Genomic DNA, 21,268 nt, shown 5'->3' with positions numbered 1-21,268 from the left:
GGTTAGAGCGTTACCATCCGTACTTGCTGTCAGGTGTATTTTAGTTTTATACTTTTATCAACCCATCTTTATGGCCTGGAATTATTACTTGATAAATTACAATTACACCGTTACTGCATTAAATGGTGTCATTGTGCTTTAAGAAAATACAACGGAAATGTTTCCGCCTCCCCCGCCCGTATTGTTGAAAATGGTTTCTTCCGTGTTGTACTTAAAACTCAGAGTTCACTGACCACAAAACGCAGGAGGTGCTTTATGAATAACTGCTTTATTTCAGAAATCTCCAACAATTTGAAGCAATAGTCTTAGCAACGAATGATCTATAATCACAGACAGTATTCACACAAACTGTGAAGGAACCTCAATGTGCTTACATTCAGATAGATAAATAGCGAGGTACTACAGGTAAATATAAGACAGAAGGGGGGGGGGGGGCACAGAGGGAGCTGTGGTGGGTTCAGGGTCATGTTCTAGCATCGGAGATAAAGCAGGGGCGCAGTCAAACGTACACAGGCACAGAACACAGAGAATGGGTACTTTTTTTCAACAAGAGTAATCCATCTCTAATACATAAAAAATACATGTTTTGAGGTAATGCAGATGGCGACATTTATAACTAAAACATATTTGAATATTTTGAATTATTTAAAGCTCACTAGGCTATTCACATGGTCATGTGTTTTCTCCTCTGTGGGGGGAAAAGTACTCCCATCTGAATTGTCACTTTCTTTTTTGACATGCCATCACCTTTAGGTCCAATGATTACTGATGGCTTGGATGGATGGATGATGTTGACGATGATGATGTTGACGATGATGATGATGATGTTGATGATGATGATGTGAAAGTATACATTTTTACTCCACAGCATGTAGTTTGCACCTCAGTCACCACATCTCATGTACCAAAAACTGGACTGAGGCAAGAGATCAGCGATTGTGTGTAAATACTGATGGACATGTTTATGTGAGCGATGTCAGAGGCAAAGAATGAGCGGGGGTGGGGAAGGGTGTGCAAAAAGAACAGGTGCTGAGAGGAAAAAGGATGAAGCCACGGCAGAAAATGAATCCGTCGAGTAGTTGTGGGTAAAAAGCATAATGGTTATGTTATCCTTCTTTTCTTTCAGCTGCTCATACTGTCATCTGATTGCCTTGGCATAATTTACGTTGATTGTAACATATTTGATTTTTTTTTTAAAGTAAAATTCACAATATCTGTTCAGGTTTATGTATGTGTGTTTTACATGGAAGAGACACAGTGAGTTGCAGCTACCAGACATGTTTTTTTCCCAGGTTGTGCTCACAGCTCGGAGCAGGCACGCTGAACGTAAATATGATGTGTGATTGTATGCGTGTGTTGGTGTCATGGTGTGATGAACTACTACGCTCGTGTTACTGTATACAGTCCATGACATGAATCTGCAGGGTGTCCATATCTGGAGCAGGGTACTGGCACTTTGGACAACATAGATCTGGCAGCTCCTCGGCTCCGGCTGCTCCTTGATCGCAGACCGGTACCAAACCCTGGTTGCGGAATGAGGGGGCCGGCGGCACGGTGTTGAAAGCTGCACCAGGGAACACTCCTGCAGCCAAGAGACAAAGAAAACATCTTAAAACAACTTCCTCCCAGACAAAAGTCGTGAGAAAACATTTTTACAAATTTATTTCCTCAGTCCAAGATGTGAATTACAATTTTTTTTTAAAAAAGCATTTCTCTAGCAGCAGCCACGACAGTGGACAATATCCAGCAATGAAATTAGCTCTAGAAATGAAAACTGTTGTTTGTACCAGACTGTTACATGTGCCAAATTAATACTTTTTCTTTTGATACTTAAGGTCAAAAGAGCATAAAGAAGCCTACAGGATAGTGAAGTAGAGATCATGTGACTGGAGCCACAAAAAAAATAGTCAAATAGTCTATTTTGATCATCAAATAATCATTATTCTTTTTTAAACAAAAACCATACATGTGCTGGTTTCAGCTTCTTAAATGTGATTATGCTTTTCTTTGTTATGTTTAACAGTAAACTGAATATCTTTGAGCTAGTGGTTGGATATGTTTCGCTGTCTCATGGACAACATGAATAATCCACTAATCAATAAAATAAATCTTCAGATTATTCTGAAATGAAAATAATCTTTAGTTGGAGCTCTTAATGTGACTGAACTGACAAAAGGAGAAAAAGAAGATAGAGCAGGTCCTGATTCTTCATTTTTCAGTGGTGACAGTAGAACTTTGTAAAAATTGTAATAAAATATGTTCACAATATCTGTTTCACACAACCTGCCATTTCATTTGTTTGAGTATCGATGAATTGTCCTCTGATTCGCATCAGCCTGCGTGTTGTTTTGAACGTGTCCGTCTATGTGTGTGTTGGTCGTACCTTGTGGAGGGGGAATGTGTGGGGCCCGTGCAGGGAAGTCTTCCAGGTGTCTCAGCTTCATTTGCTCCATTCGTGCACTGAAACAGAGGTGAACAAGGGAAACTGTCACGTTTAATTTCACCTTCACCTCAATAAATGAAACTTCTACACGTGTTAACATGCAGAGGACAAACGCAGTCTTTGGATATGTCAGTCTTGACAATGTGCCAACAGCCCTGAGTGAAGTCGCCTAAAGATGCTGATGCAGCATCTGATTATCAGTTGAGATGAAGGGGAGGGAGAGAAATTCAGAGGACAGAGATGTGAGCCTGGATCAGGTGCAACAAACAGAGATTTGAACTCCCCTTGAAACAGGCTGACCTACGACCGGGTGGCTGGGGCATTAACATGGACACGCCCACAATCAGGGCACGGATCATTATCATTTTACCGTGATGTGGCTTCCTGCTTGAACCTGTCGATCTCAGCCATGGCCTGAGTCAGCTGGTCCTGCAGCTCCTCCTTCTTCTGGTTCAGCTTCTCTCTTGCTTCTCGCTCTGCGAGGAAATCTGCCTTGTAGATCTCAGCCTGTGCAAACACAAAGGCAGGGACGACTTCACTCTCCTGCAGCCGTTTTGTTTCATCTGTACAACATATACATGTTAAGACAAAGGTGGTGCTGATACAGTCTGAGGTTCAGATGTGTGCTGTTATCCCGTGTCTATGACAGGTGTGGCTGTTTGGAACGACGGGACACAGTTTGGATTTGTAACACGGTCGAACAACACGCCACACAATTCACCTTTTGTCTAGTGTAACCTGACCCCCAGACCTTCTCCGCTGTGTGGCCACCGACAGGCTTCTGCTTTTGTTTCCACTGTTCTCCTCCTGCATTTTATTAATACTGCACAGCAGCAGCGAGACAATGACAGAAATATGTCAACAAAAACAATGACATCCTGAATCTGCCCGTGATGCCACCCTTTGGTTTGTGAACTTCTGATTTGAAGCCTCTAATGGGGCATTTTGGACGTCGCCAACTCGTAATATTGAACTTGATGCGGCCTTCTGGTGTCGAAGTCCACGTTGGACTCGGTGGCGTCGTAAGGGGACATGTAGTAGAGGGTTGGTACAATAAATGGTCACTGTCACACGCATTATATTACGTAAGACGCCTAACTCCTCTTGACAGGTGTAGGTGCTACATGAGCAACTAGGAAGTGGGAAAATTCCAACCGCACATCCAGAAATGAGGTTTTTGAGCACTCAGAAAAGCACCACAGTCATAAAAAGTCTTTATCTGAGTCGCTGTTTTTCTGAGTAAACTTTTCAGACTGTTTCAGAAGATCAGCAGCTTCAGAAACACTCAGAAACAAACTGGTCTGACATCAACAATCATGTCACGGTCAAAAGTCAAAGTTTTTCCTCATTCTAATGTTATGTGAAACTTGACTGAAGCGCCTGACCTGTTAAGTGCAGAATTTTAATGGCGTACTGCTGCCACATGATTGGCTGGTTGGATGATTACGTGAATCAGCAGTTGGACATGTGTGTCTGATGAACCGCTCTGAGTGCAACATCGTGTGGCATTACAGCAGAACAGAGGAAGAGATTTATGTTGATTGGATCAGCTGGGCTGTTTGTCCGACTCCCAATCAGACACATTATATCTACTATATACTGACAAATCCAATTTTATTCCACACACTGTATATAAAAGTGGATGTGCCACTAGAGGTCGGCTCCAAAAAGCCTCCGTCTCCATAGACTCCCATTCAACTTCTCTCATCAAATCCAAAGTGAATCAAATGTGTCCATCAGTTCTCTCGGTGTTGTTAGCTAAAGTCACTCCTTCTTATTAGTTTTCTGGAGGTCCATCTGAAAATAATCCCTCATTCATTAGAAAAGAAGATTCTGTTTGATTGACAGGTCTGTGGTGCAGTCAGGTTACGGCTATCAGTGGGCGGGACGTAGTATCACTGGGTTTCCAATCAGATCAGTCAGATCCACCGCTCGCCCCTCCAGTTCGTCCAAATATGGTCACTTCCTGCTCCAAACTAGCGAGATGGCGCCGACCAAATTCTGATCTCGAGGCTTCATAACGACAATTCACAAAGCAACGTGCGACGTCACCGCTGGTTGCCGCTCTGCTGGCTTTCACGGTTTATTTAAAGTTCATCACGAAGATGCTCCACTTATCTTAAAGGATATGTTTATTTCATATTTGTATATATTTATGGAGTACAAATGTCATGTTGACAGTGGTTTGTGATTTCCTCCTCTATATCTGACCTGTCCAACGAGCGCCTGACGAGGGCCGACGTGTGTGACTGTACCTGTGCAGTGAGGACAGGAACCGTCTCCAGGGAGCCTTTCTGCTGCTCCACCTCCTCCTTCAGTTTATCAATCAGGTCCTGCTTCAGGGCCAGCGCTCGCTCAGCCTCCTCCAGCCGGCTGCACAGATCCCCTCCCTGGAGGACACACACACACACACACACACACACACACACACACACACACACACACACACACACACACACACACACACACACACACACACACACACACACACACACACACACACACACACACACGCACACACACACGCACACACACGCACACACAGGTGAATGTCAAGACGTGAATCCAAAAGCTTAACAGCAAAAATACAAAACAAAGATGTTCTTACCTCGTTCTTCAGTTTAGAGTCGTAGTCTCTGAAGAGACACGTGTAGGCGTGCTGCAGCTGAGTCAGCTTTTTCCTGAGGGAACAAAAAAAGAGGAAACAATACAATTTACTGATGATAGTTGTAAAACAATAGAACAAAAATTGCCTCGGTGAAACAGTTAACAAGACTATGCTATTTAAAAAAAAAAAATGAATAGTGTGCTGCATTATTATGTTAATCATTTATTTAAAATCTTATGCACAGATGAGTTTAAAGAAATATATTTTCTTTTCTTCTCATCATCGAGTTATCACCATTTTTAATGCACGTGTAAGTAATCTTTCCACCTGTGGAAAACGTCTTTCTAAATATCCCAAGCCTGGTTCACACCAGACAATTTTCTAATTTCGAACTGATATTACAAATATGGGAGACCACAGACATAACAACAGATTTCATTGATTTTCTAATATCAGTTAAAGCAAAACTGACATTATAAAAACACACACACACACACACACACAAACACACACATTTAGTGTTTGTACTAAAAACTATCAGAGTGGTGATTTGCGATCTCACAGAAACTCGTGTGATTAAACGTGACTTTAAAAGCAAAAGGAACATGGAGGTCGTTGTGAGCTGTTTGCACTTGTGTGTGATATGTTCTGCACCAATAGGAGGAAAACACCAGAGATAAAGAAGACAGAATCAGCATGGCTTAAACTCTTTGCAGTGTTGTCCTACAAGCTGATGTTGTTTCTCATAGACAGATGAAGTGGAGAGTGATATGTAGTCATTTTTAGACATTTTCTGATCTTCCACTGGCGATGTCGTTCCATATTAATATTAATCTCCTCCCTGCTTGTGGGGGTTGGTGACGCTTCCTGGGCATTTCACCGTTTCTTTCACACGACAGGATTTTCAGTCATAAATATTAAACAACTTTGACATTTACGATTTGAAATCGGGAAGACTCCGATCCAGCTGGTGATATTATGATCTTGTCTGGAAACCCGTCAAACTACAGGATCCTTTGGGCAGATCATCAGTTCCTCTAATTATCCTCTGGTGTGGGACGAGTGTAGCAGTGCAGAAATGAATTGATCAGCTGGTATTCTGCTGTGTGTGTGTGTGTGTGTGTGTGTGTGTGTGTGTGTGTGTGTGTGTGTGTGTGTGTGTGTGTGTGTGTGTGTGTGTGTGTGTGTGTGTGTGTGTGTTGAACCCACTTCTCCTCTGTGACGACGTGTCTCTCCGTCTTCAGTGCCTGCTCCAGGCTCTGGGTCTGCAGCCGCAGCTTGTCCATGGCAACATGATGCTGCTTCCTCTGCTGCTCCAGCTCCCGCTCTGCCACCTGCAGGGCCTTCACCTTACTGCACAGCCTACACACACACACACACACACACACACACACACACACACACACACACACACACACACACACACACACACACACACACACACACACACACACACACACACACACACACACACACACACACACACACACACACACACACACACACAAGCAAAGAGAAGTGCATCAACACACCTGTAGGTGCACAAGGAGGAGACTACGTATGTATGTTTATGCCGACGTGGCGGCTTACTTCTCATCCAGCATTTTGCGTTCATGCTCGCTTTTGTCCAAGCAGCTCTGTCGCTCCTTCAGTTCTCCGAGCAGAGACGTTGCCTGAGCTTTCAGAGCCTCACAGTCTTTAGCCAGCTGTAAAATGGATCATTTAAGACTTGCTGCAGGGCAAGCATCTAAAACTTTGTGACTGTGGTAGTTGTTAGAAGATTTTAAAATTCTGGATTGTGTTCATAGGAGTAAAAATGATTATTATTACTTCCTACCTGGGCACAGTCCTTGTCCTTCTGTTTGAGTAGAGCTTCAGTTCGATCCCGCTGAGCTGAACTCTTCTGCAGGTAGTCCAGCTTCTCCTCCAGCTCCCGATACCTACAGACAAAAAAAACAGATTTGCTTTACAGCTCAGAAGTATTTTAATGTGCAAATTTAAAAAAAATTCTGTTCGGGCAGTTTAAATGAATGAAAATGAATGTGATTGATAAAATGCAACTCAACAATAACATATTTCTGAAATGTTTGAGCTTAAAAACGATGTGGTAGAAGTTTAAAGTAGCATAAAATACAAATATTGTACTTGCACCAACTGATTCTGTGAAAATCAATAAGCCTCTGCTTATGACCACCACTGTATTTTATGTGTTATTTAGAAACTAAGAAGTATCTTTTTGCTGTTCAAAAAATAACCAATGAGGTGGCGAGTTGCAGGTAGCAGCTCGCTCTGCAGCAGTCAAGTGTAAACTAACATGATACATGCTGTTAAAACCTGACAGTTAGATTTTTATGCACATTTTTTTCACTGTTTCAAGTTTATAACCTAGACAGCTGATAGATGTGAAGCAGCTCATCCTGTCTGCGATGGAAACGTCAACGTCGGCTTAAGCAGCCACACTGCTAATGGTAGCATTAGGCGTGACCATTTTTAGATATTATATCTGAAAAATGTTGCATAAGTTTATAAACAACCAATATATTATCTTTATGTTGTAAAGTTTAATACATAAAAGCATAAAGAAACCCTGAAAGACACAACGACAACAAAAAACTGCATTACTTGATTTGTTTTCATACACAAACCAAATGCCTGATTATTGGTAGAGTTAATACAATGAAACATGTATAGAGAATAACTGCAATTTTAATCAGAATAACCACAATAAAGTTGAACTAATTTCCTTCTGCTAAAATTGTTTTTAAAAGACAAGCTAAGAAAAGGAAACCTTTTGAAAGATTTTGAAATGGAAAACAACATACAGCGTAAGACAAAACCAAACTGGACGGAAAAGAATTAGTAATTAATGATGTCTTTTTCGAGAGGTAAACGAACGATGGTTAAAAAAAGATTTAAAAAAAAAAAAAGCAAACAAATGAGTTATAAATAAAGAGACAGGCAGGAAGTCCTGCTACAGTGAAGGAGAGAGAGCAGGCATGTACACAGTGAGAAACAGAAAGCCACACTAAGCTGTGGACTCACCTGCCCTGTGTGGCCTGAAGCTGCTCGGTCAGTTTAGCCAGACTAGAGCTGGAAACGAGGAAGATTAGAGAGGAGGAGGAGGAAGAATACATTTTTAAACGTTTTTTAAAAGTTCGTTAAGCAAAAGTCAGAAATCTAAAAAAACGCATGCTTGTCAGTGTTCTCATGCTCGTAGAGGAGAATTATCTGTATTGTTGAGATTAACTGAATAGAAAGTCGGTTTCATGCTGTTTGTTTCAAACAAGTCAGTGAAGTTTAAAATGGAAAATGTGTCTTACCAGTCGGAGGAGTGTTGAGCCTCCGAGCGGACCTGAACAATCTCCTCAGTGACGCCGCTCGCCTGCCCAACATTCACACACGTCTTTCAGGTCACAGGTGAGGTGATGACAATAATAATAATAATAATAATAATAATAATAATAATAATAATAATAATAATAATAATAATGATGATAATAATAATAATAATAATAATAATAATAATAATCTCTATTTGTACAGCACCTTTCATTCAAGAAATGCAGCTCAAAGTGCTTTAACAACAAGAAAATGACATGCAGTGTTTCACATAAAAACACACAGTATAAAGGAACATTTAAAAATATATCACATCACTCTATTGTCACTCATAAGCAATTAACTGCCTCGATTAAGTGACACACAAAGTGTAACAGAGCAAAACGATAGTGACAATAGTTCTCTAAACAAATATTTAATCCAGTTTAGTATGATTTGAAGGTCATTTGTTTTCTGAGCTTGGAGCTCTGCAGCGTGAACGCTTTACTGTTCTTCCCAGGAGATTTTGAGGAGTCACTGCTGATGAAGCTCATGTTGAAACCTGGTCAACACATTCCTATGAGCAAGCGGCTTTCAGCAGCTTTAACTAAGCAGCTGCTGTTCCACTAAACTCCATCATTCAGTTTCATTGTTGATTAAGCTGATGATTATTTTTAAGTGAGTCAACCAATTATTTTGTCAAAAAGATGACAAGAAAACAGTGAATAGTGCCTTTTGTAGTTGAATGTTTGGGAGCAGAGTTCCTACCTGAGCCTGGGCCACTTTGGCTTGCAGCTGGTCGATGCAGCGACGCATCCGCTCCCGCTCCTTCTCTCCGTCCTCCCTCTCCTTCTCCAGCTCTTCATTCTTCCTCCTCAGCTCCCTCATCCCTTCCTCCAGTTTATCTTTGTGGCTCTTCAGCAGCTGCAGGAAGTCGTTGGCGCCTTCAACAGGCTGTAGGAGAAAGACGTGAGAGCGACAGCAGCGGAGGTGAGTGGGTGGAGGCGGCGAGAGGTGACGACAGATAGGAAGTGGGCAGAGACGAGAGACGGACCACGTTCATCTCGACAACAAGCAAAAAGTAGGAACACCAGGATGTGAGAGCTTTGCAGGAAGACAGGGAGGGACACGCCCAACTGTGCCAACACATGTGCAAGCAAAGACATTGTTTGGTGTCCAACTTCATTTCAATCCAGTTTTCCTGCTCGGAAGACCAAAAGGAAAAACTACTGATAACCTCAAGATTTTTATTGCCAAATAATAATCACAGCCCCTTGTTTCTCAGCTGGTGTCGAGTTTATTTTCAAAACCCTTAATCTCTTCTCATTTCTTCCGAGAAGGAAGTCAGAATTTCCGACTTCGGCCTGAGCGTGATGGAAGTTAAGGCAGGAGAGAAGAATCAAACTAGAGGTGCGAGGGACGCAGAGCAGGAAGGGTTGGCGATTTGATGGATGGAGTCGGGCTGGAGTGAGCAGGCTCACCTGGCTGCTCCCCCCGCCCACTCCATCCCCCGGCTCCTCTGAAAATGAGGGAGGGGGAGACGAGTAACTGAAGGAGCTATTCGCGCTAGAATGATCCTGAACACACAGACATAACCGTTAGATGAGGAATAAACGAAACACATCAAAACTGAAAGAAAAGCAATGAGACACAGAGACAGGATCAACACACACACACACACACACACGCACACACACACACACACACACACACACACACACACACACACACACACACACGCACACGCACACTCGCACACACACGCGCACACACACGCGCGTACACACACGCACACACACACGCACACACACACGCACACACACACACACACACATCTTACCGGGCTGCGAGGTGGTATGGTCTGTGTGTGCTGTTCTGTATCGTCAGCTCTCTTCCTCTCCTTCTGGTCCAAAGTCTGAAAGACGCGACAGAACAAAACGAAAAACACAAAATAAAACTTTGTACGTTACACATTTCTCATGTAGTTTGTTACCGTTTCATTTCCTGGCAAGTTGTCTCACAGCTTATAACAGTGTCACATGAAATAAAGGGAACCTCAGCTGACATTAAAAGACATTTTTATGAGCAGCAGAAGCCATGTGCTGTATGTTATGAGGGACGCCACTGTATTAACCACTATGTTGTTACTACAGTGTTTGACAAATATCAACTCCATCTGTGTGATCTCCTCTCGCCTTACGTCACTCAGAGAGCACAGCAGAGAAACTAAGTAGGTAACTAACATGATAGAGACTCTCACACGGAGACAAAAATAAACTGAAATGCGATATTTCTGGCTGTAAAAGCAAATGTCTGTCAACGACTGCGCGGTGTGTGATCCTCTATCAGTGATCACTTTAAAGCTGTGACATTCAAAATATCATCAAAAGTTTCAAATACACTCATCAGGAGGCCGTAGAGCATTTAGTGTTTCATCTCAGGCCTCTAAGTACTGAAAATAATGGTGAATTAAAAATACATTTTGTGATCTTATTTTCCATATTCAGTAAATATATTGGTAAATTAAAGTGTGTAAGCACAGTGGACAGCTGTGTGTAATTGCAGGTTCAAGAAGGGGTCAAAGTGACCTTGAGAGATGCACACAGCCCCCGCGGCTGGGAAATATCATAAAAATAATGAAATTCATGTTTGTTTGAAGAATCTGGAGACGACATCCCGTCTTCTACATGCCCACCTTCAACCAGAAACGCTCAATGCGAAGCCACTTGTACAGGTATCGAGCGTAGAAAAGCAGCCGTGTGGCGCACTGGTTCCTTAGAAAACCTTGAAATGGGATTTTTCTGAGACAGAAATTGAGGTGCTTTGTGGGTGAAGTGGAGGATGTGAAGCTCGTACTGTTTGGTGGTCGCAGCAGTGGGGTCACAAACAAAAGAAGAAGCAGCGAGTGGCAACGTGTTGCTGAACACAAGCACCATATTAGAAGATAATAACTGACGTTAACTTGGATTTCTAAAGAGGATGGTGAAGATCAGTTGGCCATGTGAGCGCAGTCAAAACGCCTATTCGGGCTCGATATTGCTGCCAGACTTAAAATCCATGAGCCTTCCTGTCAAGCCGTCTTCTCTGAGCTCTGCAGTAACAAGATGGGGAAATATTGAGTGGAATTAGATTTGAGATTTATGTTTCTATTATTGCTTATGGAATAGTTATAGCTCACCAACACAAATTACACCGCTGGTTTGAGTGTTGATGATACAGTGGATCTAGGCCTGTTATAACACGTGACATGAATTGAAATTAAATGTCTGGCTTCAGTCGCCACTTTCCCCCGTTTCCAAAACGTACTTATGTTTAGCTCAGAATTAGCGTTTTTCCCCGTTAGGTCTGTTTTTATAAAAAACCTGAATTTTGTGTGGGGAGCAGCGTACGTCTCTGTGAGGCAGCGTTTTGTCTGTCGTAAAGGTTATAAATGAGGCCGCTGGAGTGTTTTACACAGTCCAGCTATACATTAGGTTTTGACCCAGTCTTGTGTTTCTCTGTAGAGCACAGGGTTCATCCTGATAAACATGTGGTTGCAGCGCTCCCATAGAGTCTGGCCGGATGTCCAATGTGTCCCTCTGCCCCTCCCGTAAAATCTTTAAAAAAAACAAAAAAAAATCTTCCTGAGCTTTTAGAAGTTGGGAAAAGTAATTCCATTCACTTTTATTCTATTTATACAACGCCAAATTACATATAAGTGATCTCAAGGCACTTTAAATAATAAGGTAGCGACGGTGAGGAGGAAAAACTCCCTTTTAACAGGGAGAAACACCTGGAGCCGACCCCCGGAGGTGGGATCAGAGGTGGGCAGCCATTTACCTCAACAGACGGAAAAGAAATGAACAACAAACAATGAAGCAGATGCAAACAGCGCAGTGAGTCACAATCAGGAGCAAACAGAAAAACCCAACCACTGCGCTGCAGGAGAGACAGCAGGCTGAAGTTAGTCTGATAATCACCACGTTTACCCAACAGAGTCTGCAAAGATTTAGAAGCTCATATTGACCAGCAGGACGTGCATCATCAGTGGTTGTGATTGAGGGAGGGGGGTTTACAAAGTAAACCAGATGCACCGCTACCAAACACACAATAAACTGCATGTCTGCTTGTTTCTGTAACTTTGAAACTACAACCATGATTACAGCAGCAGGACTTTGCAGGTACGTGGAAATATGATCACATCACTAATGGTGTGTGAGTTTTCAGCGAGCCAACCTGTGGTCCGTCCAGCGGTCCGTTCCTGGCCGGGCGAGCCTGCAGCTCTTCTGTCTGGCTGGAGCTGCAGCAGTGACTGGAGGAGAGCGCCGGTCCGTTCACCAGGCCCTGCAAGGAGTGGTTCTCCTGGGCCAGCCTCTCCACCAGGGCCCTGGCCTCCTGGAAACGAAGGCTGAGAAATTCCCGTTCCTCCCTCGTTCTCCGCTGCCATCCCTCCATCTCCTCGCAGCGCTGACGCAGGGCCAGGTTGCTGCGACGGAGAGCCTCTGGAGGAAAAAACCAGGAAGGCAAAAAGGAGAATTCAGCACATTTCCGACTAAACTGCAGGCCGCAGCACGGAGGAGACACGACGGGGAGCACAGAGAGCTTTGTAAAGGTACAAATGTAAATACTTCATTATGGACAGCAGTTGTGGCCACTTGGAAAAAATTACATATATATAGAGATTCCCTCTTTTTCAATTTTTGTTAAAGAAATTCTCAAAGAAATTCAACTTATATTTTTTTCTTGATGATTTAGGACATTATAAGTGGACAAAAGGCATCTTTGAGTTTTGCCTTCTTATAGCAATGCTGGTGGTCTTTTCATGGAGATGCAGGACCAAGAAAAATTAGCCCACAGTGAGTCCTGATATAACAGGAGCCCAAAAAAACACCCACAAACTGGATGGGGTTCAGAGAGGAAGTACATAGATAAAATAATATGGCACCAAAAGCTAAATATAGACAGTTATGTGAATTATGCGGTGCTGATATTGGGAACTTCAGGGCTTAAAAAGGAACTGTGTGAATCCAACATGGTTCCTTTTACATAGGAAATGTTGAATTCATGCTCACATAAACTCTTGCTCAGTAACTGTAAATACTTGCAGTGCGTTTGGTAAAGCTGCCATCATGGTGGCTGATGTCAACAAGCATTACAAACCTCATGCCTCTTTAGTGGCTTTTAGTGTCATTCTACATTTTAGCATTACTTATTATTGGCCCAAAGTGAACTATTACATTAATAAGTAATATAACATCTTTCTGAATTTTAGAAAAGAAACAACTGCTTCTACTTCTTTCCTTGCGCTGCTGCTGCAGTAATGTATGTTGTTAAGTTCAACAGCAGTAAAACATATTTTTTAACAGGCTTTACAGAATACAGCTCCACATCTGGTTTGAGCAGATCAGATAATGTTCGCTAATATTGGTGATATATACCATACTGCTGTATAAATGACATTACTGAATCAGTTTGCTGACTTTATGGCTCTCCTCTATTGTTATGTTACATTTTAGCAGCAGTTATCCAGCGACTGCTCGTTTCAAAGCTTCTCGTATCCACATATTTACGTTTCATGAGCAAGACCCTCAATCAAAGATACTTCCAACGGTCAACCTGGCACAGTAGATGCTGCCGTCAGTCTGTCAGTGTGTGTGTGTGTGTGTGTGTGTGTGTGTGTGTGTGTGTGTGTGTGTGTGTGTGTGTGTGTGTGTGTGTGTGTGTGTGTGTGTGTGTGTGTGTGTGTGTGTGTGTACCAATTGGTGCACTACTCAGACCAGCACACACATGTTCTCCAATCAACTATGTAAAAGAGTTTAATTTGGGTCAGTTGTTCCTCTGGATGGAAGTAACAACGTTACATTTCATCGTTACAGTCACTAAATACTTTGTTGTGTGCTCGTGTGTAAAAAGGAAAACACTCTGTAACATACAGTTTGTGGTAAATTTGAGTGTTCACTGGTGAAGTGTCATGAAGTGTGAACAGTGAAGAATATGTGCAACAATAAAATAAAAGATACCATCATGATGGAGGTTATGACATTATTGTAACTCAGCCTAAGTAAAAAAAAAAAAAGAGTTGTTGGCCGGCTCCATAATTGGCTGCAAACTGGAGTCTGGAGAAGGTGGTGGAGAGGAGGACGCTGAACAAACTGTCATCCATATTGGATAATCTGGATCACCATCTCCACCACCTGCTGCAGGGACAGAGGAGGATGTTCTCCACCAGACTCATCCAGCTGCTGTCACAAGGACAGATACAGGAGATCATTCCTGATACAGGAGATCATTCCAGATACAGGAGCTCATTCCTGATACAGGAGATCATTCCTGATACAGGAGATCATTCCTGATACAGGAGATCATTCCAGATACAGGAGCTCATTCCTGATACAGGAGATCATTCCTGATACAGGAGATCATTCCAGATACAGGAGCTCATTCCTGATACAGGAGATCATTCCAGATACAGGAGATCATTCCTGATACAGGAGATCATTCCTGATACAGGAGATCATTCCAGATACAGGAGATCATTCCTGATACAGGAGATCATTCCTGATACAGGAGATCATTCCAGATACAGGAGATCATCCCAGATACAGGAGATCATTCCAGATACAGGAGATCATTCCTGATACAGGAGATCATTCCTGATACAGGAGATCATCCCAGATACAGGAGATCATTCCAGATACAGGAGATCATTCCTGATACAGGAGATCATTCCAGATACAGGAGATCATTCCAGATACAGGAGATCATCCCAGATACAGGAGATCATTCCAGATACAGGAGATCATTCCTGATACAGGAGATCATTCCAGATACAGGAGATCATTCCTGATACAGGAGATCATTCCTGATACAGGAGCTCTTTCCCGATATTGCTTTACCCTGTACCTGTACAGAAGGGATTAATAAAGTATCTATCTATCTATCTATCTATCTATCTATCTATCTATCTACTTAATCACGGGCACCTACGAGCATGCTCAGTGACCCAAACCAAACACATGTACATAGTTGTGTGCAGAAGAGGTGCTTGCAGGTCTCCCTTATATCTACTGTCTTTATTTTTGCTGGTGGTGGATCCTGCAGCAGTGTCGTTCAGAAAGGCTGTTTCATTCTATCAGCCCCAGAATCACTTGTAACGACATAACCAGGCTGGAAGTGGAGTAAATACTGCTTTATTTCTCTTAAATGACATTAATCCTCCTACCCCGAAGCTGCTGGTTGTCACCCAGCAATCTGGTCACCACTTCATTGGCAGCCAGCTCCGGTGGGACCCTGAGGGCCCCCCCACTCTCCTCTGCTGACATGTCCCACTGCATTGGGCCATCAGGTTGTGGCTGCACCATCCCTACGAAAGAAAAAACGACACATCAATATCACTACACGTACACACGCCTTATTGAATACTGTGAAACATTGAATGCACAAACACCAGAAGCCTGCATTCATCATCAACATCCTGACACATGGCGCGTGCACAGCCTCGAGACTAACTTTCATTTTCATTTGTCATCAGTCAGCTCCTCCTCTCTGGCCTGCTGATGTTGTGTCTGCGTGTCCCTTCGCTGACTGACAAAATGACCCCAGAGCTCCTTTCTTTGTACCGTCCGACCCTCCGTACAGGTGGACGGGAGGACAACATTACGTCATCCACAACACCATGAGGCAGAGGGCAGCTCGAGTCAGACGACATCTTTTTATTCCGAGCACAAAGCACGTGTAAGCCAAACCCACCGGCCGTCTACCGTCAGCTCGTGACCGCCTCGTTTGTCCGAGCTGACGGTAGACGGCGGTAGATGTCGGTGGATCAACGCTGTCTCCTGATCTCAGTGTGATGAGGACACGTCCAACAGATAGCGTGTCTCCAGGCTCTTACCCTCGCTCCCTCCGGGTTGTGTTGTCCCGCTGTCAGCTCGGTCCGCTGTCACTCAGTCAACCCTGTTGGGGAACAATCACGTCAACACAGCTGCGCTAATGCTAAGACAGCTAGCGGTTTACCTGGCGGGTAAATCTAACGAACCGGAAGCTGGCTCAGATCTGAGGCACTCAAACCGACGACCGACACCGACGAACTGTGTTTGTGATGTTGACCTGAAACACCCGAGTGGGAGGAGGTGGAAGGAGGTGGAAGGAGGTGGGCTGAGGTTGTCTGAGGTTGTCTGTCAGAGCCGGAGCGACTGTTGTTAGCTCACACTGGGGGCCAGTGAACCCTCAGCTCGGTCTGCCAGGCGCCTTCTCTCCTTCACTCCTTCTCTCCTTCCCTCCTTCCCTCCTTCTCTCCTTCACTCCTTCCTTCCTTCATGCCTTCACTCCTTCACTCTTTCCCTCCTTCACTCCTTCTCTCCTTCACTCCTTCCTTCCTTCATGCCTTCACTCCTTCCCTCCTTCACTCCTTCATGCCTTCACTCCTTCACTCCTTCCCTCCTTCCACTCCTTCACGCCTTCACTCCTTCACGCCTTCACGCCTTCACTCCTTCCCTCCTTCACTCCTTCATGCCTTCCCTCCTTCACTCCTTCCCTCCTTCCCTCCTTCACTCCTTCCCTCCTTCCTTCCTTCCCTCCTTCACTCCTTCCCTCCTTCCTTCCTTCCCTCCTTCACTCCTTCCCTCCTTCCTTCCTTCCCTCCTTCACTCCTTCCCTCCTTCCTTCCTTCCCTCCTTCACTTTCACTGATGACAGATGAACTTTATTTTGAAACTCACTCAAATCATAAAGCAGGTCGGCCTGGTCTGGTCTCGTGGGGTTTATTATACCAGTCAATGAAAAACTATTTCTCTTTTTCAGTTAGTATTCTTGAACAATGTATTGTACATTGTTCAAGCCCTGTGATGTGTGTTTGTTTAGGCTCATTTTAAACTCGATAAAACAAGACTTTTGCCTCAGTTTGCCCTGACCATGTTTGTGTTTCCAGGTCCATCCCACCGCCTTCAGGTGATGATTTGCCTGCGAGTCTCAGATCAGGGCGACGGAACTCAACTCCAGCAGGAAATCCCCCTTCCTCCTTCCGCAGTGGGCGGTGACGTCAGCTGGCCGCAGCAGCGTCACGGCTCCCCTTTGCTGATGTGCGCAAAGTGCGAGAGGCTGCACGATGCTCTCTCTCCCTGCCGCTGCTGGACTTATCTTCTTCTTAGCTCGGATTTGTCCGAGCGACGCGCTTTATTTCCACATCGGAGAGACGGAGAAGAAATGTTTCATTGAGGAGATCCCGGACGAGACCATGGTGATCGGTGAGGTGCTGGCGGCTCGCCGCAGCTAACTAGCATTACACGCTAATAGCTGGTTTCTGCAGAGATGACAGCATGAAGACAGAAGACTGTTTTCTGTGTTCAGACTGCCTGCAGAACCAGACAGCAGCAACCTCTCCAGTGTCCTGCGTGCTTCAGTAGCAGCTCGTGAGCTTCTTCACGTCAGCGGTTAGCACAGATGTGTGTCTTATATTGAGGACAATTCAATATAAGACACGAGCAGCAGGTTTATGAGACAGAATGAGCAAAAATGCAATAAACGTGTTTTTCATTCTTTACTTACCTGATGATCAACGGTAGCCATTTGTAAAGAGTCTCTAAACTCAGTGAAGTCAGCAGCATTAATCTGAGGTTTCCTGCAAAATTGCACATTTTGATGTGAATTTTGGTATTTTTACAAGTTAAACTGCATTTCATGTTCTCACCGCCTCCATCTATTTATGTTTACTTGCGTCATACTTTTTCATTCATGTGTCTTTATATTCTGGCGCTGTGAGGGACATCCTGTTGGATGCCACCGTTTGCTCCATTAATATTCCTACTCATGATATTGGCCTCTGATTTGATTTCTGTTTCTCTGTCACTGTGCAGGCGTCAAAGTTTCTGTCTTTTTGAACGCTAAAAGGACCTGATGGTGTTTTGTGTTTTTCCGTGTGACAGGAAAGTACAGAACTCAGCTGTGGGACAAACAGAGCAGCTCTTTCCTCCCGGCCACCCCCGGCCTCGGGATGCACGTCGAGATCAAGGATCCCGACACGAAGGTAAACACGGAGGAGGACGTGTTTCTCAAACACACACACACACATGTACAGTAAATCTAAAGACGTGTCTCCTACACCTCCCTCAGATCATCCTTTCTCGCCAGTACGGGTCGGATGGGCGCTTCACCTTCACCTCCCACACTCCCGGAGAACATCAGATCTGTTTGCACTCCAACTCCACCAAGATGGCTCTGTTTGCAGGAGGAAAACTGGTACCGACCCAACAGAACCCAACTGAACCGCCGGCTTTGACTGTTCAACTGTCTGACCGCTTATTTCCTTCTAAAATGTGCCACTAGTTTTTAACATATTCATACTGGATCAATATCATCGAAATATAGATTCATTTGAAATCAATATTTATGATGTTTTTTGTTTTATTCATGAAGAAAATATGCCAGTTTTATATGAATATAACTCATTTAAAAAAAAAAAGGTCTGACACCTCGTGTGCCCCAACCAGGGCAGCAGCCAAGAGCCAAAAGATTAGCTCCACTTATGTTAAAAAAGAAATTGACATTACAATTTGATGAAAAAAAAACAAGTGACACCAAGTTTTGAACATATATATATATACTCCATTAGTTTAATACTAATGGAGTTGGGTATGACCCCGTGTGCAGACGGATTCCTGTGCTCCAACGTTTTATCTGCTTCCAGGACCTTTCCTCCATGCTGTTACTTTATGATCAGAGTTCTCGGGTGAATTTGATATCAGTAAATGGTAAAACTCTGTGATTGCACCTAAACTGAAACTGTCCTCAGTCACTATTTTTTAGAAGGAAATTCCTGAGTTGAAAGTGTTGAAAAAAAAGTTTGTCCACTTTTGGCTGTGATCGGATTTGAGCCCGTTTTAAGAAACGCTGCTACTAATAGTGTGACGGATGTCTTGATTGTGCTGCTCACAGTTTAAAAGCGTGCAGATTTCCGACTGTCTGTGTCCGTTTCGTTTCAGAGGGTGCATCTGGACATTCAGGTTGGAGAACATACCAACAACTACCCTGAAATCGCTGCTAAGGATAAACTGACCGAGCTGCAGCTGCGAGTCCGACAGCTGCTGGACCAAGTGGAGCAGATCCAGAAGGAGCAAAACTACCAGAGGGTCAGTAAAAATAACAAAAACACACACAAGCCGTGTTCACAGTTGCCGTAGAGGCCGTTGGATTTCACCGTTTTTCTTCCGCAGTATCGCGAGGAGCGCTTCCGCATGACGAGCGAGAGCACCAACCAGCGCGTGCTGTGGTGGTCCATCGCTCAGACGCTCATCCTCATCGTCACCGGTATCTGGCAGATGAAGCACCTGAAGAGCTTCTTCGAGGCCAAGAAACTGGTGTAACGTCGGCCCGCGTGCGACCGCTGCATCGGGCAACAACAACAACAACAACAACAACAACAACAACAACAACAACAGCGCCGATGAGCAGACGGACTGGACTCACCTGACCGGGGCGACGCCCCGCCCCCCCCGTCAGCGCAGAACCATCCCGGAGGAGACACGTGCTCTTAATATCAGTCACGAATGGTACGAGCAGATCCACAGATGCAGTTTTTGATGCCGGGCGATGTGTTTTTTTCCTTATGAACTTTTTTAGGGGTTTTCCGTCCGACACAGTAGATTCAGATCTTGTTGTGTTTTTCTGACCGGACGTCCTTTTTCTATCTTCACGTGCAGGAAGAAGTTTTCTGTGATTCAACAGAAGTGAATGAGAATGTTTAAAAGCTGTTACAAGGAGTAACCTGTAGTTAGTTTACATTTTTGTTGTTGTCATTGTTAGTGTTGCACATAGATTTTATTTCCAGGTTTTGTAACTTCTAACCTTTCAGCTGTGTTTGCATTGGTCACATTAGTGCAAATATTATCCTCACATAACACTCGACTTTAACCCCCATATTTATCATTTATAAGCAGCATAGGAACCCATAACAAATGGTTATAACAAATTATAGCTTAGCATCGAGGGGATTTTTAAACATTTATTCATGTATTTGTAAACAATAATAACTAATCGTGAAGCATTTGTAACTGGTCAATAAACAGCAAATTAATGTTTAATTAACACACTGTAACAAAGCTGTTATACGTTACGATTACAACTGTTATATAAAAGCGTTACAGATGCTTCGCAGAAGAGATCCTGTTGACGAATACATGAATAAAGCCTTCAAAATGTGATGTATGCTTGCAGCAGCAGTATAGTGAGTTATAAAATCATTTAGTATATATACAGTTTATGAAAGTGAAATAGAGCGTGAAAATAAAGCGTTACCTGCCAGCTGTGTATAGTTTCTTACCAGATACAGACGGGTGACAAATTAAAGGAAAACACCAGAATAAAGTGTTCTACTACTAGAGACCACGCCCATCAGGATATATATACACACACACACACACACACACACAGCATGACAGAGGATCCCCTCAAACATTCAGGCTTTTCCTTTCAGTTGGTCACCTGTCAGCAGGTGTGTAGATAGTTTGTGTTGTAAATAGCAGTTTAGGCTTATTGACTGTCCCGATTGGTTTTTAACGCCTTTTACATGGATTGAATGATGTAAAAAAAAAAAAAGTCATTATGTCAGTGGATTGTGAGTTTATTTATTGAACAGTCACGTTTAATTTGCTGAGCTCAAAGCCAAGTTTACTGTTATTTTTGGCTTTCATTTGTCAATGCAGGACATTTGAATGAATTCTGTTCATTTGTAATGATTCATAACGTGCTTATCAATGGGTTCCAGTTTTAACGAGGTTATCATTTTTTACATTTTGGGTCCTTTTCTTTAGATTCAGTTTGTTCTTTTTAAAGTTGTTTTATTTAAGCTCTTTCACTGTGGTGTGGATGTCACCTCCGTGTGCTTAATAAAGAAACGTTGGGCTCTTATTTGTTTGCGCCACTTTGCCC

General features: G+C 43.4%; 2 protein-coding genes across 8 annotated transcripts; one reads left to right on the top strand and one right to left on the bottom strand.

Moving 5' to 3' along the window:
• Positions 1-996: 996 nt before the first annotated feature.
• ikbkg (inhibitor of nuclear factor kappa B kinase regulatory subunit gamma) lies at positions 997-16,580 on the bottom strand. Of its 7 annotated transcripts, XM_069708431.1 has the most exons (17): positions 16,384-16,580; positions 16,240-16,301; positions 15,571-15,711; positions 12,585-12,850; positions 10,210-10,284; positions 9,851-9,946; positions 9,138-9,323; positions 8,372-8,454; positions 8,094-8,141; positions 6,889-6,991; positions 6,642-6,757; positions 6,261-6,413; positions 5,052-5,124; positions 4,699-4,833; positions 2,814-2,950; positions 2,384-2,460; positions 997-1,582 (listed from the first exon to the last, which is right to left on the bottom strand). In XM_069708431.1, the coding sequence occupies exons 3-17, from the start codon at positions 15,707-15,709 to the stop codon at positions 1,392-1,394; spliced, it is 1,878 nt and encodes a 625-aa protein (XP_069564532.1). In that variant the 5' UTR covers positions 15,710-15,711; positions 16,240-16,301; positions 16,384-16,580; the 3' UTR covers positions 997-1,391. The 7 variants fall into 7 exon arrangements, with proteins under 7 accessions (XP_069564532.1, XP_069564531.1, XP_069564530.1 ...); XM_069708430.1 differs by lacking the exon at positions 16,240-16,301 and having other exon boundaries at positions 16,362-16,580; XM_069708429.1 differs by lacking the exons at positions 16,240-16,301; positions 16,384-16,580 and adding an exon at positions 15,858-16,140 and having other exon boundaries at positions 8,372-8,433.
• Positions 16,581-17,355: 775 nt separating this feature from the next.
• Positions 17,356-21,247, top strand: tmed4 (transmembrane p24 trafficking protein 4). Its single transcript, XM_069708427.1, has 5 exons — positions 17,356-17,589; positions 18,268-18,368; positions 18,455-18,580; positions 19,324-19,470; positions 19,555-21,247. Exons 1-5 carry the CDS (start codon positions 17,451-17,453, stop codon positions 19,702-19,704), a joined length of 663 nt encoding a protein of 220 aa, XP_069564528.1. The 5' UTR covers positions 17,356-17,450; the 3' UTR covers positions 19,705-21,247.
• Positions 21,248-21,268: the final 21 nt, after the last annotated feature.

The sequence above is a fragment of the Brachyistius frenatus genome, unplaced genomic scaffold (assembly GCF_029030835.1).
Source record: "Brachyistius frenatus isolate BFR_SWC_R1_liver_20210118 unplaced genomic scaffold, ASM2903083v1 Contig_75, whole genome shotgun sequence".
Lineage (NCBI taxonomy): Eukaryota > Metazoa > Chordata > Actinopteri > Embiotocidae > Brachyistius > Brachyistius frenatus.
The sequence above is the reverse complement of the archived record's forward strand: the minus strand, read 5'-3'. Positions and strand labels throughout refer to the sequence as shown.

What these genes read in the sequence shown, in the direction of transcription:
- ikbkg (XM_069708430.1), bottom strand. Translation starts at nt 15,709, where the DNA reads ATGGTGCAGCCACAACCTGATGGCCCAATGCAGTGGGACATGTCAGCA. An exon ending in TGGGCGGGGGGAGCAGCCAG is followed by an intron (nt 9,324 to 9,850) that starts GTGAGCCTGCTC and finishes TTTCTCCTACAG; the next exon opens with CCTGTTGAAGGCGCCAACGA. An exon ending in CACGTCGTCACAGAGGAGAA is followed by an intron (nt 5,125 to 6,260) that starts GTGGGTTCAACA and finishes TTGTTCCCTCAG; the next exon opens with GAAAAAGCTGACTCAGCTGC.
- tmed4 (XM_069708427.1), top strand. Translation starts at nt 17,451, where the DNA reads ATGCTCTCTCTCCCTGCCGCTGCTGGACTTATCTTCTTCTTAGCTCGG. An exon ending in GGACGAGACCATGGTGATCG is followed by an intron (nt 17,590 to 18,267) that starts GTGAGGTGCTGG and finishes TCCGTGTGACAG; the next exon opens with GAAAGTACAGAACTCAGCTG. An exon ending in TCAAGGATCCCGACACGAAG is followed by an intron (nt 18,369 to 18,454) that starts GTAAACACGGAG and finishes CACCTCCCTCAG; the next exon opens with ATCATCCTTTCTCGCCAGTA.